Raw genomic sequence first — 26,623 nt, 5'->3', positions numbered from 1 at the left:
TTGTTACAAAAAAGCAAGAAGACCTACAACATTCATTCTGTTTTACTGTGTAAGGTTTAGGCCTATAAACAGTTTCCTTTACATTCTATATAAATAAACAAATGAAGGACAAAGGCCTTAAAATAAAATGCACTCATGATGCATAGGAATATTGTAAATTAAATGTATTTTATACATATGTTTTTTCATGGTTGTAAATGTAGAATTGATACAGTTTTTCACCACAAACTGAAGCTCTCTTGTCCCAAACCCACCGGGCCAATGCTCTGTACACATTCAGTCTGATGATGTCACGCTCCTGAGCCCAGGTTCCTCAGTGCGTCCTCAGCCCTGGTGTTTTACAGTCGTGCCGTTTGAACACAGCAGGTCTGGTTAGCTGTTTGTGTTAGGTATGACTCACACGGCCCGAAACAGAGAAGCGCGTCAGCATGCACTATGGGCTGATGTCATCAATCTCCCCCGAGACCCAGAGCGGGGGGGGGGGGGAGAGATTCATGAGCCTCGTTTCCTGAGTGTTTGATTTCCTGTGCTGTCAGGAGGAGGCGGAAGATGACAGTGACCTCTCGGACTACGGCGACGAGGGCGACGGGAAGAAGGATGCCCTCGCCGAGCCGTGCTTTATGCTCATCGGAGAGATCTTCGAACTCAGGGGCAGTAAGTCATCCAGTTCACATAAGGGAGAGAGGGTGTGTGTGTGTGTGTGTGTGTGTGTGTGTGTGTGTGTGTGTGTGTGTGTGTGTGTGTGTGTGTGTGTGTGTGTGTGTGTGTGTGTGTATGTATAAAAATGTTTGAGTGTGTAGAAATATGTGTGTATATATGTGTTCGTCTTGAATCTAAGGGGCTGTTTGCTGTATTAGAATGTTTGAAATGTCTCCGTCTCTGTGTAGAGTAGTGTGTTTATCTGTTAAAAGTGTCAAATGTGTTCACAGTTCTGTGTGTGTGTGCGTGTGTGTGTGTGTGTGCGTGTGTGTGTGTGTGCGTGCGTGCGTGTGTGTGTGTGTGTGTGCGTGTGTGTGCACATGTAATGGGCACTTTGCATTCAGGCGCCCCTGTAAACCTCAATTTCCATCAATCAAAGTGAGACACCTGCGCTCCTGTGATGATGAGTTTCTTTCATCCTCTCTCCGTGGCGTTCCCTCCCTCCATATCTCCCTCCATCCCTCCCTCCCTCCATCCCTCCCCGCTTCAGTCACGGCCCCTGTGCCGTCCCCAGCAGGAGTCCAGGGCAGTCGTTAGCGATAGGTCAGTCCAGCAAGCGTCAGTCCCCTGCACACAGCCTCGTTAGGCTGCTATTGATTTAGGCTGTCAAGGAAATGTCCTATTAGTGTTTCTCAGCAGATGGTTTGGGCCCTTTGGGCAGAAATAGAAACAGAAGTAGGGATGTAGTAGTGGGACTTTCACCTCTTCCTTGTGCATGATTTCATCGACCAAGTTGTTGGTGTCCAGCATATATGGATATATACGTATATAGATTGGGAAGATTCTGTGATGGTCAGCGATGTAAATACTCATAAGCTCAAGACCATTTCTTCAAGGTCGAGTTACTTATGATGCAGTAGTGCTTAAAATAGTTCATTAGTGTCTCCTGTAACAGGATCCAGATTTTTGGTATGCTGATGTGAGGGTCATCGAATATTGACCGAGACCCAGCCACCTCACAGGTCTCACCTGCTCCGACTCTCTCTTCGGAACCGACCCCATGAGCAGATCATTGCTGACATCATTTGAGTGACAGGGCTAGAAATATCTGAGCTCTGCTTCTGCTTTCTCAAACCTGCACCTAAACCAAAAAAAAAAAAGGAGCCGATCGATTCAGACCTGAGGAACCTGTTGCTCTTCTGCCACTTCTCAGTGAGACTGAAGACCGTCTGACAGGGCAGTTAAAAAAAAACATTTCAAACACCTGACCGAAACCTGTTGTATGAAGTCTGCCTGTGCATATTTTGAAATCAGGAACATCAGAAATATAATAGGGAACTGCATTACAGAACAATAGAGATGGAGAGTATTGTGTAGCAGGTTTGCCATCGCTCGAAGCCGAGGCGTCCTCTCAGCTGCTGATACTATAGGGGTCCGGGTCAGTGCAACAGACCAGGCCACTGAGAGTGCAGATTCTCAGCTGTTCATTCACAGCAGGACCTCTGTCCGTCTCCCTTTGGACAGAGGAGCACATCCATGCCTGGAGCCTGGCCCTCTGAGTCTGTTCAAATAGACAAGCTCTGTATGCCGAGTATGTTAAGGAGGTGCTGACGGTGTGCCTCTTTAGTGCAGGTCAGCTGGGGAGGAGTGAAGGGGCTTTCGGACCATGCTGTCGTGCAGCTGCCCAGGCCTACGTGTGCTGTGTTATTGGGGTCATTAGTCTTGTGTGGTCCAAATGTTAAAGCCTGTGTTAAGTGCTTACCCTACTCTTCTCTTTGTCCCACAGTGTTCAAATGGGTACGAAAGACACTAATTGCACTAGTTCAAGTCACGTTTGGACGGACCATCAACAAGTAAGTACCAACGTTTTCTGACTTTGTCATCCCAACGAACTTCTTTGGCACAGAGTTTTCTTTTCATTTTGCTTGTCCAGGTAATTGAGCAATTATAATGTAGCCTGCTGAGATGGATGGAAGTATACCTGGAACTGACATCCTGAAGTCAGAAACTCCTGAAAAACAAACAAACAAACAAAAAAAAAAAAAAAAAAAAAAAATCCTATGCGATTGAATGAAGGGGAAAAAAAAGGGCTCAGCTATGTCTGAACCAAAAAAAGCCCTCTATTGTGAGTAAAGAATATGTAACTTCCATCAGCCCTCAGTCTCGCCTCAGTGATGCTGGCAGGAGGGACAGAGCTGTGGGGAGAGTGTAGTGATGACCCCCACAGGGTTGGGCAGACTGGAGGGAGAGTGTAGTGATGACCCCCATCAGGGTTGGGCAGACTGGAGGGAGAGTGTAGTGATGACCCCCATCAGGGTTGGGCAGACTGGAGGGAGAGTGTAGTGATGACCCCCATCAGGGAAGGACTGGAGGGAGAGTGTAGTGATGACCCCCACAGGGTTGGGCAGACTGGAGGGAGAGTGTAGTGATGACCCCCATCAGGGAAGGACTGACTGGAGGGAGAGTGTAGTGATGACCCCCACAGGGTTGGGCAGACTGGAGGGAGAGTGTAGTGATGACCCCCATCAGGGAAGGACAGGAGCCCAGTGAGGAGAGAGGGAGAGTGTAGTGATGACCCCCATCAGGGAAGGACAGGAGCCCAGTGAGGAGAGAGGGAGAGTGTAGTGATGACCCCCACAGGGAAGGACAGGAGCCCAGTGAGGAGAGAGGGTCAGGTGTGGGCCGTGGTATTCTCCACCATGACGGGCCTAATTACCACACTCACACCCACTTCCGATCAAAACACACTTCAACACGCGCACACAAGAGAGAGGCATACACACACACACACACAGACACACACACACACAGACACACACACACACACACACACAGTCATAACAAGCATCTTAACACAGTTATGAGTCACACACACACTGACTCACACTTGATCACTACGGAGGCTCTCTCTCACACACACACACTCACACACACACACACACACACACACACACACACCACATCAAGACCTCTTCTTTGTGAACATTGACTGGCTTTGTAATAGCAGGTCATTATTGGCTCCTGTCAAAGAGTGTCCCAGACAGTGGGCGTTGATGGGTTTGTTGGTGATGGAGATGACTTGCTTGCCCACAGCCCGAGCCTGCGCGCTCTCTCTTGAATCACCCTCTATTCAAACACCCTTAACGATTTCCGTTGCAGTTTGTGTTTGGCATGCTTTTTTTGCGGTTGTACAGAAAACGATAATAACAGTACACAGACCAATCATGTTCCATTCAGCGTGCCCTTTGGGGGTGACTGTGTGTGTGTCCAACAACTGTAGTCTTGGTGTCCCTAGTTCGGCTTTTTTAATTGGTCAGGCTTGGTTCAGTCCCGCCCTGCACTGACCCCTGATCAGTGAAACTCGTTGCCAGTCTTGCTGCTTCTTAATGAGATTTTCAAACAAGAGCAGTTTGAAAGCATTCAAAGATTTCCTTTGCTGAAACTCTCGGTATATCCATGTGTCACTCGTTGCTGTTGTGCTTTCTTGACTTTTGAGCATTTCTTTATGATGTTTCTCTCTGCTGATTTGTCTGACCTGTTAGCAAAAATGATCATTGCCATTGTTAGGCAGGTCCTAGGCAACTAGGGGCATTAAATGCTAGCTGGCTAGTTCATGTTGTTGTGATGTTAGTGGCGTCCTTAAGCTAAGTTCACACTTGTCCAAAGATCAGTGTGTGTGTATATGACTGTATTACAGAGTGCAGTGTCTTCTCTTTCTGAGGCCCAGTGTATCTTACAGCTAGCAAGTCAAAGTGACCTACAGGTCTGGTGACCTGCTGGAGTGGAGATATGTGGCATCCTGGATTGAGTTCTCCATTCTAGCTGCAGCCCTCCTGGTTTGAGTTATAGCTGTGAAAAATACTGTTGTTTCTGTCAGACACACATGAACAACACAGAAAACTAACAGGCAGCATAGGTTGCATTACATTACTGTTGTGAGATGTTGCACCCTGTAACCTCTCTCTCTTTCTCTCTCCCTCTCCCCCCCCTCTTTCTCTCTCTCTTTCTCTCTCCCTCTCTCTCTCTCTCCCCTTCTCTCCATCTCTCCATCTCCCCCCCTCTCCATCTCTCCATCTCTCTCCCCCTGCAGGCAGATCAGAGACACAGTGAACTGGATCTTCAGTGAGCAGATGCTTGTGTACTACATCAACATTTTCCGGGACGCCTTCTGGCCCAACGGGAAGCTGGCGCCCCACGCCGAGGCTCGCTCCGACTCGGAACGCCGCGAGACCAAGGAGAGAGCCCAGCAGAAGCTGCTGGATAATATCCCAGGTGACTCCTGGCGTACCTTCAGCTGCTCTCAGACCAGCTCCTGCCACACATACATTAACCCTAACCCTGGATAATATCCCAGGGGACTCCTTCAGCTGCTCTCAGACCAGCTCCTGCCACACATACACCGTTATCTTGGTATTATCGACCCGAATATGAAATATTACCCTACAGATGGTCTGTAGGGTGGTATTGAGTGGAAGTAAAAGTCCTGTTGGACTCAATGGCGTACAAGGCCCACAGGCATAGGCCACTGAAGGTGTTATGCCCACTTCTCTCTCAGGCAGCCATCTGAATGACTGGGAATGAGGGTTAAGAGCTTTGGCTGAAGGAGCTTAAGGGACGTAAATTGACAATACAGAGAAAAATATTCAATAGGCCAATAAAGCCGTTATTAAACATGCAAGGATGAACAATGGGTAACCATATCATTGTTTTAAAACTGTTGTTTCATGGAAGTGAAACAAGACGCATCAGTGGAGAGAGAGAGTCCTTCTATTTTTATTTCACAGACGTTAAAAGTTAAAAACCAACACACCGTGAAAACCATTTAGTAAAATGAACACGCTCTCATCTTCTGTGTCGTACGTGATTGAAAGCAGCACTTTCTCCGTATCAGAGTGTTTTCCATTAGAGGCTCTTTGGCACTCAGCGAGACAAGAGAGGATGAGGGAGAAATGAGAGACAGTGAGAGGAGAGGGGGGTGGAAGAGAGGGAGCCAGAGAGAGAGAGAAAGAGTGAGAGACAAGGAAAGGGTGATTATACCCTTCAACTGGAGAGCCTCTGCTAATTCTGTTCCACTTCACTGCCTTCTCTTAATAGCTCCATTTTGAGTGTTTGCATTTTGGTGGAGAACAAAACTCTTCAAGACAGACTTTGTTTACTTGGTAGACATGTGTGGGGTTGGGGACTCTTAAGGACCCCGTGGCATAGTCACGATTATTTTTTGCTAAGATCACGAGTCTTAGATATAAAGTGACTGTGGAATATTTTGGGATTGAGATGAGTTAAAAAAAAAAAAAAAATAGAATTATTATAACAAAAAATAATAATACATGTTCCAAATTAAGAATTTTTCAAATATTTGATTCAAACACTCGAAAAGAAGAGATTGTTTCATGTCAGCTACTATGATAAGATGTGATATTTGCCTTTATTAAATGTTGTGTTGTGTAGAGTGACGAGCTTCTCTCCTCTCCTCCTTCCTACTTCCTGTTCTCTTTGTAGATGCACTACAGAACCTTGTGGGACAGCAGAACGCCAGATATGGCATCATCAAAATCTTCAATGCACTTCAGGAAGCCAGTGCCAACAAACATCTCCTCTATGTAAGCCCCAGCCGTCATACCACATCAGCCCTTCTGCTTTTTTTCTTGTGGTCGCACTTTATTTGGATGGTCCCTTTTAGACTGTCTACAGATGCTCAGATTATAAATACAATATCTACAAACAAGTTAATCCAATATTATTAAACTTTATTACAGGCTCAAGGCCCACGTGGAAGATGCACAATACATATAATCAATAAATTACATATAAATACATACAATCATAAATACATATAAATATACAAGGAAAGAAGGGCTAAAAAAGGCACTCATGCCAGTGTTCCCAGATCTTAGATGTGTACTTGACAGAGCTGCGGCCAGGGTCAGTCATCAGATCAATTATAAAATTTGTAGAGCAGTCCAGCCGACTCATAAACTTAAAAGTAAGGTTCCTCAGCAAGGCCATGAAGGTGGTTAGACCCATATTACAGAACAGCTGACTGGCTCTAGTACTCCTGGGTTTCTTCAGGAGTATCCTAAGACAGTCATTATAGGCTGCTTTCAATTTACGCAAGCTCTCCTTCTTGTAATTCACCCAGAGTGGAGCTGTATAGAGAGGGGTACCAATACATTTATTGTTAAGGTTAGGGGTTTGGTTTGGTTCGGCTGAAGTGATGAATTTCGATAAACCGTCTGAAAAGTCTTTGTAGACGGACTATCCAAATAAAGTGTTACCTTTCATTTTTGTCTCTCTCTTTCTCTTTCTCACCGTGGGCCTAACTGTCACCACAGAGATTTCCTCATTTAGGACACCAATTAGCAGCAGGTGTGTGTGTGTGTGTGTGTGTGAGAAAGAGAGAGAGAGACAGTGCCTTTCCTCTGGTTTCCCCCAGCTCTTTCATTTCCTTATTCTCTGGATATGAAAGTCATGTTCACATTTAGACTATAGTGAAATATTTTCAGTTACATTTCATCTTGACACACTGATGCAATACTGAGCGTTTTCTCAGAACGCTTTTGAGGAATCATTCCATTAAATGTTGATGTTCTTTTTTAATGGAACCATTTCAGCGAATGGAGATGTGCAACAGGCCGTGATTAATATATTACTGAGATCGAGAGCTGAGGTGTTAAATATCTAGTCTGGTCTTGTGCTGCCACCTAGTGTTGGGATCAAGAACGACCCACCATGAGCCAGTCACTTTCTGGGTTGATGTCAAACTTGCCTCCCTATCTCAGTCCGATACGCTTTTCATCTTTCTCTCTCGCTCTGTAGATCTACCTCTCATCCCTTCTTTTTTCCTCTCTTCTCTAGATCCTTCTTGAGATGCTTCTCAAAGAACTCTGTCCGGAACTAAACGGAGAAAAGGACCACGTCTAATCACAAACACTTACAAACACACACACACACACACAATGAAGGACGAAAACACACGCACACCCTGGTTCACTTTCAGTTCTCCTTATCTAATTGGAGGACTTCTTTAAGTTCTTGCTCTCTCTCTCTCTGTCTGTCTCTTTTTCTCTCTCTCTCTCTTTCTCTCTCTCTCTCTCTCTCTCTCTCTCTCTCTCTCTCTCTCTCTATGGTCTGTTGGCCATTAGTGCTCATGTTAGTGGGCTCTGTGTGTGTATGTCTTCAGATCAGATCTATCAGATTAGTTCTGCTGAGGATGGACAGGTTTGGTTTTCCGTATCTGTTTGTATGTGGAGGTTTTCTGTTTGTTTTTGTACCAAGGGGAAGGTCTAATGACATGTGAATAGCTGTGAATTGAGTGTTATGTTGAGGTAAACACACAAAAAAAGGTAAAATAATAAATAAATAAATAAATAAATAACACAACAATAACCATGGACCTCAAAAAAGAACCCCCTACAAAAAAGTAAAGTACATTCATTCTGAAGGCTTTTTATTGTGCAATATGTCATGTCAAGTTATTGTGACAATTTTATTTGTGATATTATTATGATAGATTTTTATTTTTACCAAAACTAGTTTAGAGCATTTGTAAGCAATAAACTGCAAAACTATCAACGTCTGTTGTTTTTGTTTAGAACGACCACTGTACTGTCTATTTGTTTCCTATTTGTTTATTTCTGAGAGAATTTCATCAATCATGAATTTCTGCAAGGACATTGATTTTACAGACCTGCCACCTCCCATGCATGTATAATCATCCAGTCTTATTCAGCCACTCCACTCACTCTTAATCTTACTCTCCTCATGTGGTCTTTGCAAAAACGATGTACGTTTAAAATGGTTCCTCAGCAGATCTGGCTTAAAAACACTCTCCCAGACGACACTCACTACTTAACACACTCACTCTCTCCCAGACTCACTTACTAATTAACACACTCTTCTCACAGACTCACTCAATACTTAACACACTCACTCACACAAACTCACACACTCACTCTCCCAGACGACACTCAGATTTGTTGAGTTTGGTGTTTGTTTTCTTGTTTACTGGCACAGTAATGAAAATGCTGAGGAGGAATATGAGGAGCCAGGGTCAGTGACGTGAAGAAGCTGAATGGGGGGGCATGGTGAGGTGGCATTAGGCTGGTACGGTGCTTATAGTTTCCCCATGGCGATGTCCAACTGCAGCTCTTTACACACTTCAGTGTCCAGCTCCACTGCCTGGGAGGAACACACAGATGAAGAAGGACATATTTGGGACATCTCAAAATAAATACTTTCATTCATTAATTAAAAGGTAGAGAGGAGCAGCAATTTGCACACATTTTAAACCCCAAAACCTACTGAACAGTGACAGAAGGATGACGGATCTTCACACACTGTTTGACTTTGTTCTTGTGTATGTTCCTGTTTAAGTTTAGGGTTTCAACATATGCAAGCTGCGTTAGAGCGTCATCGAAAAAGGGAACAGATACTTGCACACTATATAACTCTATCTATGCGGTACAAACCTGATGAACAGATGCATTGAATCATTACAGATGTGAAGACAATAGACATCTGTTTGGTTTTTAATTGTATATCAGTGGTATCCTGCAGCTTATAGTCAATTATATCTCTTTAACTACTTCGACCCTATGCACTACTGTAACTAGTATTATGTTTCTATTTCTCATCCTTGTAAGGTATAACACTTGTAACATTTCTCCGTTCTTGTGTGGATTTGACCACCCTACTTCGAACTTGGCTCAGGGGTGGAGTATCAGCACAGTTTGGTTTGTTTACTTAGCTGAAGAAAAGCGGTGTTTAAATCCATGAATGCAATTCATGCTGAAACATAAAGCGGTTTTGGGTCGGTTTACCTTAGAAAAAAAGGTCTCGGCTCGTGTCTCGTCCTGCTTGACACCGTGCCCAGTTTGCAGACAGCGGGCATAATAGAAGAGGGCGATGGCGATGCCCTTAGTGACAAACTCCGCCACGCATCCGGTTTCCCTGGCGATGGCCTGGATGTCGTTGTATTCAGAGATCCTGCATCATGCCACAGAGAAGCATATGTTCAGGGAGCGGATTTCAGATTATGTGTATTACTAGTGATCTGCGTGTGCTCAAGCAAACCCATCTAATGAGGTGAGATATAAACCTGAGAGTCAAAGAAAAGACTGTGTGCTTATTTAAATGTACAAAGCCAGAGCACTGACACTATGAGAATCAAAGGCTGGAGAGCAGCTTTGAACCCCCATCAGTGGAAATGGATAGATCCTTTTATGTAGACTGAGGAAGGCTTTTGGGATGGTTGAGAGCGAGTGTTGCTTCCTGTGAAAACACAGCAAGGCCTTCCTTCTTTTTCCCCCTGCTGTCAGTAACCTGCACTGGTTGTCGTATTCGTCACTGTACAAGTACTGTGTTGGCCCAATACACAAATGAATCATACCTGCTGCTTCCTTGAATGAGATCACTCATATCTGTATGTTCACATTCACTACTTCATTGCAGGTTGCTCTTGCCAATGCGTCTCATGACAAACACTGCTAATTCATTTGTCTTCTATGCATTTCCCCAAAGATTACACTCTCATCAGTCCCCACAAAGTCATAGGTCAGAGAAATAAAAGAAAGTGGCTGAAAAATGATCCCATCAATTGAATATACCTGTTATCCTTTTCGACTTTATGAGTTATTAGTGTTACCAGTCTAGCAGTGTGGAGCAAAAAGTACGAGTGCTACCTCTTGGCAAGGGCCACAGCCTTGGAGAAGATCTTCCTGTGGTAGTAGAGTGCCACCAGGTGCCCTTGTGCGTACACGTTGCCCCGCTCTGCTGCCCCCCTCAGGCAGTACAGGCCAGACTCCATGTCCTTGCGTATGCCTTGTCCGTGAAGGTACATGATGCCCAGGGCACCCTGGGACTCCAGACTGCCGTTGCCACAGGCCTCGAAGTGCCAGGAAAATGCCTACAGGGAGGGCAGGAAACACTGACATGGCGCTCCAAACCCCACGGAGAAGGCATTCATTTGGTCATAATCTCACATAATTGCAGGTGTCTCCCTCATGGTCAGACCAACCACAGCATGTCTTTTTTTCCCCCTTGAGAGTGGGACTAATAATTAGTGCTTGAGATACTGGTAATGAATTACACAGAGACCTTGGTGAGGTCCAGCGTCTCTGGCTTGGAGTAGAACATCCCAAGGGCAGTCTGAGCTTTGACGCTGGCATTAGGGCTTCCATCTGCAGCTGCTTCCAACCAGTATCTGGAAACAGAACTCCAATCAAGACTTTCTTAAAAAAAATAGACTGGCTACTGACATTTACTAAGAATTGTGAAATGTGGCTTTGATAAGATTACCCACCTTCTTTCACATTAACATGTATTACATAATGCGTAGGCATGACTTTAGATCACTGGATGTATACAGCAACCAAGCGAGTTAATTAAGTATGTTATAATCAATCCAGCTAATCCAAGGGAAGTTTAATTGCAATCCATGTAGGTCTTGTGATACGGCTACTCCTGAGAATAACTAATTACTTTTTGAGCCAAGTCTCCCTCTTCCATCCGATGCTGTGCTAAGATATTGTATGTCTCTGTCTTGGGCATGTCTGAAAGTAACTCCCAGAAGCCTCTTAAACCACATGTTCATTTGGCCTACCACAGTGGTTTGTGTACCATCCCATCAACTACATTCATGAATAATTCACCGTACTCTACCATGCTGAGGCTAGGAAACAAGCGCACTTTCCACACACTCTGAGATCAGGGTAATAAATAACACTGAGACCTTACCTCTCTGCCTCAACACTGGAGGCAGGGACTCCATACCCTTCCATGTGAGCCTGGCCAATGTTGTAGAGTGCAGCATGTTTGATCTGGCCTGCTTGAGGGCTGTCTGACTGGGCAACTCTGTTCATGTACTCCACAGCCAAAGTCTGCACAGAGAGACATGGTAAGAGAGCATGCACGCGTCACCTGCCTTTGTCCATTAACTGGGAGAATGTCAGGTCTTTTCAAATTCCAAAAGAATACACTAAGTAGGCCTATACCCATGTTAAGCATTGCCTCTAGATTTAATAGCTTAGCAGCTGGCACCTGGTGAAATCATGCCAGGGGTGTCGTGACAGGGGAGGCAAAGCAGACAATTGGCTGGGGCCCTGAGCTGGATTGGGGCCCCCGAGGACAGCTGAATTACGTTAGTCCACAGCAACGACAATTCTATGAGAACCCCCTTGAAATCTCTTACTTCATGTTCTCGCACTTGAGGCTCCAGGCCATTAGCCCCAGTTGGCCCAAAGATAGCCCTAGCTCGCACTGGCTCGATAATGGAATCACGGCTAATGACATGTCCAGAAACCTCGAATGGGATCCCCATACCACTAGCTTGCTAGGAGCCTTGTAATTAGGCACGTCTTGCACTGCTCATAATATATACATGCTCATGATGTACCGTATACATGCACAAACATACAAGTCTCTACATCAAGCAGAGTATGCACTTGAACATGAGGTTCTGTACTTTCAAAAATACAAGGTTTGCTTGTAGATGTGCAGATGGTGGGGGTCATGGGGGCCCATGCTCAGACTTGGGGCCCCCTAAGTCCCTACAAACGCCTCTGCATCATGTAGCTGCACTTTATCAGTTCACGGCATGTGTGTTAATCAAACCCATTCTGTTTTGTCCATCTTTCACTATCCGTTCCACTACAGAAACACAGAGTTGTATTGTAAACCTCAACTACATTGTGAACAAGTGTAGTTACTGCATTCCCACCAGTCTTTAAGCTCTTCAGTAAGCTGTTTGTGAATGACTTCATGCTATTTGTTGAAAGGCTCACCAGATCTGCAGGGGTCCCCAGGCCATCGAAGTGCATGACTCCAAGCTGATAGAGGGCTCGTGGGTCTTGATCTTTGATGGAGTTGAAGGCTGTAAGTGCCTCTGCATAGTGATGCTACAGCATAAATGGAACAGATACAGAATATCTGATCAATTACCCCTGGAACGCAAAACATCACATGGCCCCAGTTTCTATAACTAATGATGTACAATGATTGTCTCATAATAATGATAACCCCAGATATATACAGGTCACAGCACTCTGATGAAGTGGCCAATAATACATGTCCTATGTCTCACAGATCTACCTTTATAGACTGTAGTTACTGGTCATCTAATGTGTCAAAGAAATTAAGAGTATTAAAAAGCTACCTTTTCAAAGTGGACAAGTCCCAGAAGAAACCGGGCCTGATAGTCACCTGTCTTCTCCCCGAATCTCAACAACCTCTCAGCCTTCTCCAGCAAGGTGGCATAGCTGGCAGTAGAGTCTATATACAAACGGTGTGAATTATAAACGATTATACATGATGGTAATATGTTATATTGCGCACAAAATAATGGCTTGCAGTGTGACCTTGGACGCTCAGGATCACAAGTGGACAAATGATCGTATGATCTTGTGCGGCCAAGATAATGTTGTTGATAGACAACAATAAATAGAGCACATGAGGTAATACCAACTGTATAGTAGACTATTCACAACTCTGGAAAAAAAATACAAAAAACACCTGGTTTCTCAATAGCTTCTCCAATCACATTCTCTTCTGGGTAAATATATTTGACGGCTTTTAAAATCCTGTTTGCGTATTTGATTTGCTCCTCAGACGCGACCTCACAACCAGACGCCATTGCCCTTTAGATGACTAGGGCATGCCGGAATGTTGGAGAGCTGGAACTTCTAATGAAACAGAAATTGAATATTATCACAGTTTCTCTGTCTTTCGAAAGAGAAACATTCACGAAATGTTGCAGGGACACCTTACCTTACGCATCCAATGCGCTAGAACACTAAAGCTGTATTTGCGCTCTGCTTTGACGTCATAAAAGATTGTTGCTAGTAACGTTTTCCTAGGAAACCAGTCATGGAATTTGCGTTTGGTGGCCTGTTTAGCATTCGTTACAGACGTGAGGAAAACAACTGTAATTTAAAAAGTGGCAGACTGAAATTACATTGTTTCTTCAAGTTTAGCCATTTTCTCCTCTTTGGTTTACTCTCCTCTTTGGTTTACTTTGGTTTACAAACTTATAGTTTGTATTAAAACCTATTTTATGAACTTGTATCGGCCTAGATAGCTTTGCCATTTTGCGTTCTTTAAAGAGTCTTGAGAGAGAGAAACAGAGTGTGTGCGTGTTTGTGTATTGGGTGTGATGCACATAACACAATTTTAGCACTGCCAAGTCTTTGCACACGATATGGGAGGACATTTTGGTTACATGCTTGGAAGAGAGCATGATTGGAGTTACTGACCCTAACCAGTACTGTCAAACGGATGATGTGAGAGTGATAAAAGCAGTGTCTAAACCTTTTTTCTGAATCCTTTTTCTAACCAATCCCATCTGATCCAAAATGTCAATTTCTCATCTATAAAGGTGGGCAACAAAGAGTCAAATATTTGAACCGTGCATATAACATTCTGTGAAGTCTAGAATGTTTGTGAGTGCTGTGGATACTGCCTGAAGTCTAGTTATAAAGCCGTACAGTATATAGCTCCACCATCTGGACAACTGTAAGACTTTACACATAATTTCAACCACGGCCACAGAAGCTGAATGAAGCTATTATTTTATTTCTTCCCCTATGTCCCTATGAGTTCCGTGTGAACTGTAAAACAATCGAGAAGCTAAACTATACAGCGGGATTCCGATGAGTGCCCTGACCGCTTTCTGCCTATTCTTTTGTCATGCATGGCCGCATTATCACCGCCCTCCTTAACAGTGGTGCGTCTAGGTAATGATCACCACGGATGCCAAGGAAACAACATGTACACAGACCTTGAACATTTCGGGATATGTGTGTCTCATATGATATTAAGACGATATCTAATTGATATTCTCTAACGCATTGCATCTTTAAAAACTCAAGGTAAGTGCCCAGTTTGTATGCTTTTAGAAATCAAGATGTCTTTGAGCTATTTAAGGACCTTTAACCTACATTGGGTAGCCAAGTGTCTTTTTTTTAAACCTGAAAATCGCGTTAGGCCACCAACAATGTGATTATTTTCAGCAACTGAAATGATCATTGCTAATCTTTAATTGTTTTAAGATGCAGTCTACTTAGTGACAAATATTAGCCTAGGCATTTTGGACATTTTATCTCAGGCATAGACGTTAGTGTGCGTGGTAATTATGTAGGCCACTTCAGAATGACCAGTTCTTACTCTATAATAATTTGCATGATTCCGATAAATCACACCTAACCTAACAGGTGGTTGTTTGAGATCAGGAACAATGCCGCCGGAGGGGAAATCCGACATGGAAAGAGTGGGACTCTTCCAAGAGATGGGCTACGTATCCATCGGAGACACATACACTCCGTTTGGTTACCGTAAGTTGGCGGCCTATAAATAAAAAATAAAAAAATCTATGCATAATGGTTTATTTTCGTGTAAAAGCTACAGCGAGTCATCCTTCCCTTTAATAGGTCCATGTAATGAGTCGGCGTACAAGAATAAACAGATGCAGACGTCAGTGCCCAAGAGAAAGTCCGGGCTACAGTCTGGGTTTTTCGATACTCAGTTCAAAAGGATCTTTGAGCGGGAGGCCCTCAGTGACCCTGTGAAACAAAACAGGCAATACAGGATCCAGCAGTCTAAAAAGAATATAGGAAAGACCTTTCTCCCAAGCAATGGAGAGAAGAAACCGTAAGGCCATAGTTCAGGCTATACATCATGCCTTGCACATATAATCTCTTGTATCACAATACTTAATTTACCAGACATTTCTTTCTGTTAAAGTCTATGTGATTATAATTTGTCTCTTCAAAAACATAGTTGAGGTGACCGCTTTAGCAAACATTTCATTTATTTATTTCTCGTCAAAAAAGCCTCACAAAGTGTTCCATTGAAGAATGCTTATCTGAAACCATGGAGACCGTTGAGGCTGAGGGTGTCCATTAGAACGCTCACATGTGAAACAGGACAACTCAGACTTTCCATTCCATCATAGTCTCTCATCAAGGGGATGCAGCCTCCTCCCATCAGGAGGGAAGCCCATCAGGCACACTGTCCAGGGTCCAGGATTACATTAGACAGAGAGTTAAATAAATGACCTCTAATTTCCTGTACAGTTTAGACCACAGCAAAAGTATTTCTGTTTTGCTGTCTCTTTTTCATAACTCTCTATGAATAGATAGGTGTTTCTGAAGACTCATACAATAATAAGTAAACAGGTATACACAAGTCACACACGATGGTAAATGTAAAATATGTCAAATTACCTAAAAAGAAAACCTTGTTTTATTACTTATTTACGTAAAAATATTTTAAAATATATGATAAATTAGCTTATGGCAATGGCCACAACTCAAAAACGGCTTAGTAAACCTTATAGCCTCTGTATAGTTTGTACTTGTTTAAGCTTGCTCAGTCTTGACACTGTATTACAGCTCAGGTGTTGGCAGCTACTACGGAACCATTAGTGGCCCTATGGAGGCCATGAGTGCCCAGCGAGTCCCCAGAGAACCGTACAAATCATCGGGGAAGAACCTGTACACTAGTCCATCCCAGAAGGGAAGTGGTTATGGGTATGTTTTGGCTGCAGTGTGCAATCCCCTTTTAAATGTGATCTGCGTTTATTCTTGTTATAATACCTTTTATCTGTGCCTACTAGATATCCAAATGTCACCTTGTCCAAACTTGACCCTTACTCCCCTGACCCCTATGACAGGGTAAAGGAACTGTTTAAGGTCAGAGACGAGAAACGGATTTCAAATTTCATTCAGCAGTTGACTTAAATCATTCTTATTACATTTGTATTTTGTCAGTGTAACACAGAGATTTTTCTTCCATCTCCCAGAGGGAGATGACAAACCACAAGACGAAGCTGAAAGGGGGACAGTTCCGCTTGAACCTCCACCCAAAAGACTACTTTGACAACAATCCCTTCAAAATAGATAAGCCTCTCCCACCCTCTAAGAGAATGGATGAGAGAAAACATCACTTTGCAGTCCCCTTCAAACCATCCTCTCCCAGCAAAACGGTGAGTGTTGAGCCAAATGATTCAGTCAGCGCCCAGGGTTAGCATTAGCCTGGATAGCCTTTTGTTCATTGTCTGTGTTGTCAGGGCCAGGCCAGTGCAGCACACACATGTCAGAGCGTGGCGACATTCAGTATGGAATTCATGTCTTTGGATTGGATTGGATTGGATTTACTTGATTGATCCCTGATGGGAAATTCGTTGTTGTCATAAGTGACCCTAACATACAAACAAACAAACAAACAAACAAACTGACAAACAAACAAGAAAAGAAAAAAACAGCATAGAAAATACAAAGTAGTTGTACATGTCAAAAATGTTAATTCTGTGGTTGGCGTTTACAGTGTTATTTATGGAGCTTTTTCTTCAACCCCTCAGATTGGAGGTATGAAGGCTGGGACGTTTGACACCTACCCCAGACACTCAGCGGACACTTACATCACCCAGAAGCCAAAGACACTCACCACCAACAAGGAGGGCAAGATCTTTCGCCCGACCGCAGGACTCAAGAGCACCCCAGTTAAGAGCATCATCACTGTCAATGTCAACAAGTAAGAAACCTGTTAACCCAGCCTTTTTAAAAGAGCCTCACATATTTTACAAACACTGAATCAGCATTTTGTTTACTATATTTGTGGTGCATTGCACTGTGCTTTTCATCTTGCAGGATGGTGAATGCAACAAACTACAACACAATGCCACCTGTTATGAAACTGATCATCTAACAGGACTTGCAGGAGAGAGGAGAGATGGAATACAATTGTTTTTACTGATTGTGACTGGGAAAAGAGCTATGGTTGCCATTGCAATAATTATGACAATGTTGTCACTGAACGATATTTTATTTGTTGCTCTTGTCAGAAGTAGAGTTTTCTGGAGGTTAAAGGGTCAGTATAAAGTGTGTTATTACTGAATATGATGTTATTATATGATGAATATATCTTTCAATGGGGATACTAGTGACTGATATTAAAACTTTTCTATTTGAGTTTGCTTTCTGTTATGTGTTGTGTTACCCATACTGCCTGAGGATATGGGTCATGACTGGTAACCTTTTCCCTGGCGAACAATACTATGATCCTGGCTTTGAATAATTCATCAGGCTGACCGAGGTAACAGCTGACTGAAGGCACGCAGAATGGAATGCTGTATGTGTTGTAGAGTGGGGACAAGACTGCATGAAAAAAAAGATATTGCGCTTCAAACGATGCAAATAGTTTACAAAAACATTTAAAGTCATATTATAAGAAGGCTAAGCTTCTTTTAGGGCATGTCAACACACAATCTTCTTACAAATGGGAACAAACAGTTGCCATAAGCTCAAATTGTTCTAAAATGCCTAAAAACTATTTATCATATGAGGCCTCTGGTGTTTGTAAAGAGCTTTGTGGTTTTTCCAAATGTGCTTACCTTAGAAACACACCTGGCCTGACTAAGAAGTGGTGCAGCTGGAAGCCTTCCGAAAGGTGTCGAAAACTCATCAAGAATTCTGTCTAGCTACATTATACATCCATCTGGGTCTGCTGCGCGAGGTCTTGAGTGATGGAGTCCCCCTCCAGCTTACGTTCATCAGTGTTACCAGATGGTTCGAAACACACATCCTTCTTAAAGTTTTGACGTGTTAAACGGTGAAATCCCTCAAAAGTTTCAGCATTCCATTCCGCATGTGAGGCTACGTAAAGTCAATCAGTCTGACACACCTTCATTAAAGGTTAAAATGCATTTATTTTGGTGCTAGTCTACTGCAAAGGCGTGACATGAAATCAAATCAAAGAAATCATAGAAAATCAAAGAAAGACATTTCCTGGGAAAGAAAGTCTTTGCACATGTTGAAGGCACTAACTAGAGAAAATGACATGAAGTTAAAAACTCATGCATGCAGTGGTATTGAGCTTTGTCTCAGAATACAGTATCACGCATTCCCTTTGTCACGATAGCAGTGAAACCTTAATCCCAACACATTAACACACGAAACATTTATAAAACATGGCCTCAATAGCTTCACCAAAGTCACTGGTAACAAACTGCCTCATACTAATTACAATCATCCAAGCCTCTCAATAATTTGCAGTCTCAAAGTCCTTTCAGGATTGCATTAAGCAATTTAAATTCTGAATTTAACAGGGCGTAGTTGTGTACTGCATGGTAGGTGTCCCAAAAGTTGAGATGGCAGTAGCTTTATTGGCAGTGAACATACATACACAAACGCTTCCTCATTCAACTTACTCTACCAGCTTTTCAAAAGACCTGGGAATCCCTGTAATGTTATGAAGCACTCCTACCCTGTGCAGTGTTTGTAATCCAAACAGTCACTGCTTTAGCGTTGTCTACATGTCTGTGTTTGTCTGATTGTTTTGTCTGTGTTGTCTTAATTGGAAGGATAAACAGTGATGAGGTCGTGACCATCCTTAGGCACCGTGTGGACCCGGGCGTGCGCCTCGCAGTACAGCTGGCCCTCCACGAAGAAGTAGCCCTTCTGCTTCAGGTTGATATTACAGTCGGCGCACAGGAAACAAGCCGGGTGGCGGAACTTGTCCCGGGCCTTCACCACGGGGCCCCTGGGAGATCCAAACACATAGGAAACCGTTAGCAACCAGTCACAAGAACACACTGAGCGGAGATAAAAAACTCTTTTAAATGATTATTTCAAGACAGCAAGAAGTCATAATAGATGAATGAAAAGTACATTAAATTACTATTTCATTATCACTTTGTCCAAATAAGTATTTGACTGCACGTATGGATTGAAGTATTGTACTTTTGTATGCAATGCCACTGTATTAGTAAATCACAGTGGGCTTCATGAAAGTGCAGCGAGGAGCAAGTTGTTTAATTACATGCAGTTCTCATTGTCTATGTAATTTGTAGATCATAGTGGATTAAAGTATTCTATTTCAGGACAGGTTACTGCTTAAAGCGCAGGTCATTGTGTTTAAAGCTGTCATACATCACTTCTTCATTGCATTGTTTTCCAGCTGCGACATATGAAACTGTATACTGACCATGACATGCAGGGTATATCCCAAGCTTTGTTGTGTCGTTAGACATACCTAACCACATCATTTTACTTGCATAGTAACCTCAGTATTATGGCAATACATGACACAGCACATTGAAAAGAGAAACAAAAGTTGACATGTAAAGATCTACTATACACAGACAACTGGGAATCAAATTACTTCTCCCATTACTTCGCCCCTTTGAATAAGAAAGAGCAATTAGGGTGGTATACTAAACCCACGGTCTTCTGTCAGGCCTACGTGACAACCCACCACAGTTTGGTCTTTATAGCCTTCATTTGTGGTCCTGCATTAATGTGTTTGTGTGTGTGTGTGTGTCTCTGTGTGTGTGTCTCTATGTGTGTGTGTGTGTGCGTTTGTGTGTGTGTCTCTGTGTGTGTGTGTCTCTGTGTGTGTGTGTGTGTGTGTGTGTGTGTGTGTGTGTGTGTGTGTGTGTGTGTGTGTGTGTGTGTGCGTGTGTGTGTGTGTGTGTGTGTGTGTGTGTGTGTGTGTGCGTGTGTGTGTGTGTGTGTGTGTGGTTGGAATGGATGACGAAAACTGAATCTGGAATCTCAGAACCAATTTTGCTTCACATTCAGTTTCTATGTGTGGCAGTGGCAGCGGTTTGGGTCCGCTCAAGGGCGTTATTTTCTCTGTGTCTGGCTGGTACTCACACAATGCCTTGGCCACATTTATCACACAGCGGCAGCTTGGACAGTATGCTGGCTGCCGGGGAGGGCTTCGTCACTGGAGCTCGTACACTTCTGGTCACCAGGGGCCTGCTGCCTATGGGAGAAAAACAGCAGTGTGGACACATTGATTTTGTTCACAAATTCATATACAACACACTTCGACACATATACAGAAAAGTTAGAATTTTGGATTATATATATATACATATATATATATATATATATATGTATATATATATATATATATATATAGATATAGATAGATAGAGAGAGAGAGAGAGAGAGAGAGAGAGATCGATAGATAGATAGATAGATAGATAGATACAGACAAGTAGAATTTTGGATTATACTGTATATATATATATATATAGAGAGAGAGAGAGAGATAGATAGATAGATAGATAGATAGATAGATAGATACAGTCTACTCAAAATGGCCAAAATGGCCATTGTGATAAAGTAAAACTCAAAACTATCCAAATCATCACCTTTTTCTACGTTGCTGGGAAGCACACAACACAAGCAGCACGTTCTGGGTTGTTTTCACACACATTTGTTTGTTCCTCGGGTGAGGTGGCAAAAACCCTGTGTTGCTTACCATCGCTCTCAATGTAGTCCTGGAGAGCTCTGAATGAGCCGGACTGCCTGGGCTCGTGGGGCAGGTCCTGGTTGTCCTGGAGCATGCGGTATACATGGGAGTCCTCAATGGATGACAGCATTTTTCCACTGTGAAGACAGAGTAGCCAACACCTCAGCCTCTGCCCACGCGGTTAGTCACAGACAAGAACTACTTCTGTTGATATTAATTGCAACTGAAGGGAAACTTGGCAGGCTATACAGATAATGGTGATTCAAATGAATGTGTAGACACACACAAAAACCCCGACTAGTACAACAGAAGATATGAGTTCTTAGTAACAACTGTGATGGCGACATGTGACCGCAGATTTGGTATTTTGAATGTGTCCCCTGCCTTTGATTAACCTATGTTGTCCCTGGTGACAAGTGAAGGTTCTCACTATTTCTGGATTCTGTCGCACTTGTGGCCCTAATTTGATGGCGGTGACTGCAGCCAAATGGGCGTGATTGGGTGCTGACTGAGCCGAGCTGAGATAAGGGGTCAGTCTGAGCCAAGTGTGGCAAACACGGAGGGATGGTTACCTTGGTGACGAGTGCTCCTCGACAGCAGACATCTGAGCCTGCTGTTGAACGCTTTCGGCGTTGGCCTCCGAGTACAAAGCAATGGGTGAGTTATACTGAGCAGAGGTGGCAAGGACCGGGTTGGGGTGAGCAACCGGTTGAGTGATGGACTGGGGGAGATTGCTGCCACCCTGAACTGCATTTCCCATGAGCCCTTGTGCTTTGCTGTCAATGCAGAATGTGGGGGTTCAACAGAGGCAAAGCCAAGGAAGCCAGAACAGAAGTTGAGTCAGATGTCAGAGCGCATCAGGATTGGTCAGAGAATGGAAGAGAGAATGAACAAGAAGTTAAAGTTGAGGACAGATGAAATGTGTGCAGTTTAATCAGAGGTATCAATTTAGCCCTGAAGGTTTCTTGAAACAAATGACTAGATGATTAGTGGTTGGGTAGCTGATTGTAGGTAAGTGTAGTTGCTAGATAATAATTTGTTGCTTTAGTTTTATTTCATTAATGTATATTATTAATAAATAATTATGAATTAAAGTACAAAAATCATGCAGGTAAATGATGAGACCATTGACCTGTGTTGGCCTGAGAGTGAGAAGGGCTTTGGTCTGACATTAAACTTGTGTTCAAAGTAACCTAGATCCTGCAAGAGAAAACAAGAAGAGAAGGGGGACGCAGGAGTTAGATAGCCAGTCGGGTTAAGAGAGATTAGATGTTGGCTAGTTTCCTGTGAGACCAGGCTGAAGAAGCAGGGGTGAGTAGCAGCCACAGCTGAAGAGCACCATGGCGGAAGGGGAACCGTCGGTCGGGGAGGGTCGCTCGATCTGGGCACCGGGCTGGCAGGTAAGCACTCACCCCTCTGGCTTGTCATGGGGGAGGCCCCGGATCTGTCCGTGGAGGGCATCCTGGATGTTTCCCGCGGAGTAGAGGCCTATGGGTGTGTTGTAGGACGAGCTCACCACCTGCCGGTTGTCCTCCAGGCTGGCGGCCACAAATGGCTGGGCTCTCCGGTTGTGCCCTGTGCCGATCGGTTTGAACTCCTGAGCATGCCGGGCACAGAAACACACACTACATGCTCCAGCTCAAGGCACCACACAACCTACTGCATGTTTGGTCCAGCTCGTTCACCAAACCAAACATAGCCTCTGACTACAGCTAACATACAGATCAGCAGAACCATGGAAGGCCATTAGCTGCACATCAGTAGACAGAAGAGCAGAACATGGATCCAAACGAGCATCAAGGCAATTATGAATGAAGCTAAATGTCAGGTAGCCGCTAACTACTAACGGTAACTGCTAACACTTGATAGGGTGTGTGATGAATCATTTAAGTGTTGAGCTGGCATTTGATACTGCTATGCATGATTTCCTGTCCTCATCTTGTGGGGTCTCTTGGGGTTCAGTTACAGGGACTGATATGGTTTTCACTTTAACAATATACCTGGCCTGACCTCTCATTGGAACAGCTAGAGTTTCTTTCCGTATTACAGTCTGCGTTATCAGAAAGTGAAACTACTCCAGGTCCTATCGGTCCGAGGTCAAATAAGTTATGTGTGCATATGAAAAATGTTCTCTGGATGTAATTAGTTCAGGGAGACCTTTTAACTTTCAAAGACTTCATTCTTTAATTAAATCCGTCAGATGTAGTAATGTATGTAGTGGCCCTTTTTTTCTAAAGGTACTTGCGGAACAGGGAGGATTCACATTTTTATCAGTGTGTGCACCCTCCCTTGTCCTTGTCTAATATTTGACCCTGGCATTGAAAGTGTTTTGCTGTACAACTTGAGCTGCAAGGTCCCAGTCCTCCTACGGTACTACTCGGTCTTGTTTTTACTATTACTACTTCTGGCTCTGCACTGGACAACAGCCCAGGCCAGGAAAGGCCTGTACTCGGGACAGATCAGTTTAAATATAAACGTATCGGTGGCAGGGACTAACCATTAAAGCATAAATCAGTCCAGAGGTGTCGCTCAGCCATTCACATAAAGCAGGCGAGGACGGTGACTCTTAATCTCTCTCACACGCCCCGTGCAGTCGAACATCCATAAAACCAACGTTAACAAGCATCATTCACTCCTGGCTGTGGCACCCAACTCCATTATACTCCATTAGAAGTAAATGCCCTGCATTCAAAATCCTACTGAAGTAAAAGTACTAAAGTATTAGCATTAAAATTTAGTTAAAGTATTAAAGTAAAAGTACTGGTTTGGTCCTTCTGACTGATATATTATTATGTGCGACATTAGAGATCATCAGTGTGTAAACATCATGTTACGGTTGTACCTGCTGGAGGTGGAGTCAGTTTGAACTTCTTTCTATAAAGTTGTATTTACAGCTTCACCAGATATATCTGAGGGGTGGTGAGATGATGGGGGAGAGGAAAGAAGGACAAAGTTCTCATACAGAAATCTATTTCATTTTATTTCTCAAATTTTTGGTGAGATATTGGATCATTTAGTTTAGAGTGAAAAATGACTATTTGGTGTAGCTGTTAACAACTTATAGACAACTGAAATGTGACCCCAACTACACACTGCTTTTTGCAAGATGTCAGAAGCCAAAAAGGTTGGAAACCACTGGTTTAATCTTTAACAGCGTGTTGTATTTTAAAATCTTGTTATATTATCTGAAGTGTAAAATGTTCTTAAAAGTAACTAGTAACTAAAGCTGTCAAATAAATGTAGTATTATAGAAGGTACAATATTTAGAGATAAAGTGGAGATAAAGTGGAGTGAATCGTGTAAAGTCGCATAAAATGGAAGTACTCAAGTAAAGTCCGAGTACCTCAAAGTTGTACTTAAGTACGGTACTTGAGTAAATGTGCTTAGTTACTTTCCACCACTGCATTCCTGCAACATACCAGAGTAGAAAACATCACGCGATGCGGTGGTCATGTCATTAAGATTCGGACAACTCACTTGCTGTTCAGCCTCCAGGTTGATTTTGAACGGGTTCACTTTACCGTCGTCGGTGGCAACCGCGGGGGACCAGAGCCAGGATTGGGGTCTGCAACAGATGAAACATACGGGCGGAAAACGAGGGTCACCTCCCTGGAGAAAGTCATAAATTAAGATCAAACAGCAACAGTGGATGAGTCACTTGGGCCCTTGGCAACAACTTTGAGCCGGCCGTAATTCACATCAGCAACCCTTCCGCAGCACCTACAAATCAGACTCGCCTACGCCAGTATCGCAAGAAATACGGCAATAAGTTCCCAGCCAAGTCCTTGACTTACAATCCTGTTGCTCCTACCTCTTGGCCTTCCATATTCAGACACTGATACACAGAGACCCAGTCAAGACAGATTAGATGTACCCCTTTGACCTTGTGGATATCTTGTGTTGAGCCTCTATAAATTCACTCCTTGTATTCACAATAATGTTCATCCATTCTTACTGAGTCTGTATCACTCATGGACGACACTGAATACACTGGCTACCCTGGAGGTTATAGCATTGGAACGTAATCCATCTCGCTGTGTTGGCATGTCTTTGAGTGCATTATGCCTATCGCCAATGTGAGAATGTGTGTGTGTGTGTGCATGTGCGTGTGTGTGTGTGTGTGTGTGTGTGTGTGTGTGTGTGTGTGTGTGTGTGTGAACAGAGGGCTCTCTTACCTCTCAATCTTGAAGGTGAGCTGGTTGGTGAAGTCTTTGATCTTTAGCTGGGCTTCGCCATGGGTCAGGCCATCTGCTGGCTCCCCTTCTATTGCAAGGATGACATCACCTGGGCACAGGTTTGCCAGTGAGGCCTTACTACCAGGGGTTACCTGTGAAAGTGGCGAGGATCGGATGAGAAGAACAAATGCCAGAGGTGGCGTGGCACATGGCTAAACTGGCCTTGCATGGCGTGAGGTAATGCCCAGGATACCATTCCCAGGGAGCTTTAGCATTTGGCAGAATGGTTGTGTAAATTGAAAACAAGCTCAAGGTATTTTCCCGAGGTTATCCTCAGAGACATTGCCTATAAATGAGTCTTATATTTGTATCAGAGACAGAAGAAAGCCCTCAGACAAAGAAAGATAACCGTGACAAGTAACTTGTCCCTCGTCCAGGTTCATGTTTGTAAGTGCCCTATTAATAGCTGAATGTGGATGTGTCAATCAGGGTGCTGGATCATGCTCAGGGCCGCAGTGTGGCCTATCAGTAGCGCGCTGATCTAACTGCTGTGGAATTTGCAATGGCGTTCCACACACCCCTACCCCCACCCCTTCACCCTCCCTTCTTCACTCCAACCCCCTCTTCTCTCTTTCTCTCTTTCTCTCTTTCTCTCTCGCTTTCATTAGTGGCCTCTGACATCATCCCTCTTTTTCTGGCAGGCTCATTTCTGAGGTATTCCTCCACCCCCCCTCCCTGTCTCTCATCTCATTGCTTCACCCTGTCTAGGGGGGCCTCAGCACCTGCTCTGGGAGATGGTGAACCCACAAACACACCCCACCCCTCCCCAAGCCCTCCATAACATGGGTCGTCTTGCTCTGCTTACTCCATCAAAGATGGCAGATTTAGCTCATCTCAGCTATTCAGAGCCGGAGAGTGGGAGTTGTGTGATCATTAGTTTTAATGCTTTTTATCCTCTATACCTTTTTTTCTCTCCTCTCTCCCTCTCTCCCTCATCCTTTCTGTCTTTCCTTCTTTTATGTGGAAGTTATTTGTACTGAAATACATTACACGACAGGAAACTATAAAACACTTGAGGCGTAGTTTGAATTTTCCTACAGAAAATAAATAACACTAATGGGGAGCCTTGAAATATGCTTCCTCAGTGCCATCTTGTGTTCATCATCCTACGTTTCCTCCTTTGAAATAAGGAAGACTTTTTTTTTTGGCACTTCCATAGAAAATGAGCCAAAACATGCTAATCTCCTGTGCAGGGTTCTGCGGGCTCCCTAGTATTATGTTATGACACAAATGTTCTTTTGATCTCTTTCCTTAGTTCAGGTCACTGGAGGCAAACGATTGCTTGTGTGCCACAATGCCCTCTCCAAGGCCAGACATCTGGTGTTCATTGTTGTGCTGGGATAAAGCTTACCATGACTGCTGTGAACCTCACAGAGATGCACTTGGAGGATGATATTTTTCCCTCGGTGTTACAAACGTGTGACACAGGGGTGTGTTTGGTGTGTGCGAATGAACAAAGCTGGGCTGTCATGAAGGTACAAACTTTCGGAGAACAA

The 26,623-nt window shown here is 43.7% G+C and overlaps 4 protein-coding genes across 7 annotated transcripts in view; 2 read left to right on the top strand and 2 right to left on the bottom strand.

The window, feature by feature from the left end:
* snx25 (sorting nexin 25) overlaps positions 1–8,211 on the top strand; it is a 45,483-nt gene extending 37,272 nt beyond the window's left edge. The window contains exons 15-19 of the mRNA XM_031558096.2: positions 537–654; positions 2,426–2,492; positions 4,730–4,911; positions 6,139–6,239; positions 7,495–8,211. Coding sequence (XP_031413956.1) covers positions 537–654; positions 2,426–2,492; positions 4,730–4,911; positions 6,139–6,239; positions 7,495–7,560 — 534 coding nt within the window. The 3' untranslated portion in view covers positions 7,561–8,211. The remainder of the gene's footprint in view (positions 1–536; positions 655–2,425; positions 2,493–4,729; positions 4,912–6,138; positions 6,240–7,494) is intronic.
* Positions 8,070–13,525, bottom strand: LOC105901759 (LRP2 binding protein). Its single transcript, XM_031558099.2, has 9 exons — positions 13,402–13,525; positions 13,147–13,316; positions 12,791–12,906; positions 12,420–12,533; positions 11,374–11,516; positions 10,735–10,840; positions 10,320–10,543; positions 9,459–9,624; positions 8,070–8,817 (listed from the first exon to the last, which is right to left on the bottom strand). The coding sequence occupies exons 2-9, from the start codon at positions 13,265–13,267 to the stop codon at positions 8,752–8,754; spliced, it is 1,056 nt and encodes a 351-aa protein (XP_031413959.1). The 5' UTR covers positions 13,268–13,316; positions 13,402–13,525; the 3' UTR covers positions 8,070–8,751.
* Positions 13,526–14,104: 579 nt separating this feature from the next.
* Positions 14,105–17,880, top strand: c20h4orf47 (chromosome 20 C4orf47 homolog). Of its 2 annotated transcripts, none has more exons than XM_012829252.3 (8): positions 14,105–14,501; positions 14,862–14,963; positions 15,060–15,279; positions 16,023–16,160; positions 16,247–16,322; positions 16,433–16,615; positions 16,991–17,163; positions 17,280–17,880. In XM_012829252.3, the coding sequence occupies exons 2-8, from the start codon at positions 14,867–14,869 to the stop codon at positions 17,335–17,337; spliced, it is 945 nt and encodes a 314-aa protein (XP_012684706.1). In that variant the 5' UTR covers positions 14,105–14,501; positions 14,862–14,866; the 3' UTR covers positions 17,338–17,880. The 2 variants fall into 2 exon arrangements, with proteins under 2 accessions (XP_012684706.1, XP_031443167.1); XM_031587307.2 differs by having other exon boundaries at positions 14,844–14,963.
* Positions 17,881–18,317: 437 nt separating this feature from the next.
* The window catches only part of pdlim3b (PDZ and LIM domain 3b), a 12,298-nt gene continuing 3,992 nt past the window's right edge, over positions 18,318–26,623 (bottom strand). Inside the window, exons 2-8 of one of the 3 annotated variants that reach the window (XM_012829263.3) lie at positions 25,068–25,219; positions 24,370–24,457; positions 22,025–22,092; positions 21,465–21,668; positions 20,902–21,029; positions 20,286–20,397; positions 18,318–19,170 (exon numbers count right to left, since the gene is read on the bottom strand). In XM_012829263.3, the coding sequence (XP_012684717.2) occupies positions 18,981–19,170; positions 20,286–20,397; positions 20,902–21,029; positions 21,465–21,668; positions 22,025–22,092; positions 24,370–24,457; positions 25,068–25,219 (942 nt within the window). In that variant the 3' untranslated portion in view covers positions 18,318–18,980. Of the gene's footprint in view, positions 19,171–20,285; positions 20,398–20,901; positions 21,030–21,464; positions 21,669–22,024; positions 22,093–22,304; positions 22,490–24,369; positions 24,458–25,067; positions 25,220–26,623 lie in introns of all 3 variants that reach the window. The other 2 variants (XM_031587586.2, XM_031587587.2) reach the window with 2 other exon arrangements.

Source organism: Clupea harengus, chromosome 20 (genome assembly GCF_900700415.2).
Source record: "Clupea harengus chromosome 20, Ch_v2.0.2, whole genome shotgun sequence".
Classification (NCBI taxonomy): domain Eukaryota; kingdom Metazoa; phylum Chordata; class Actinopteri; order Clupeiformes; family Clupeidae; genus Clupea; species Clupea harengus.
This window is presented reverse-complemented; position numbering and strand designations above follow the sequence as displayed.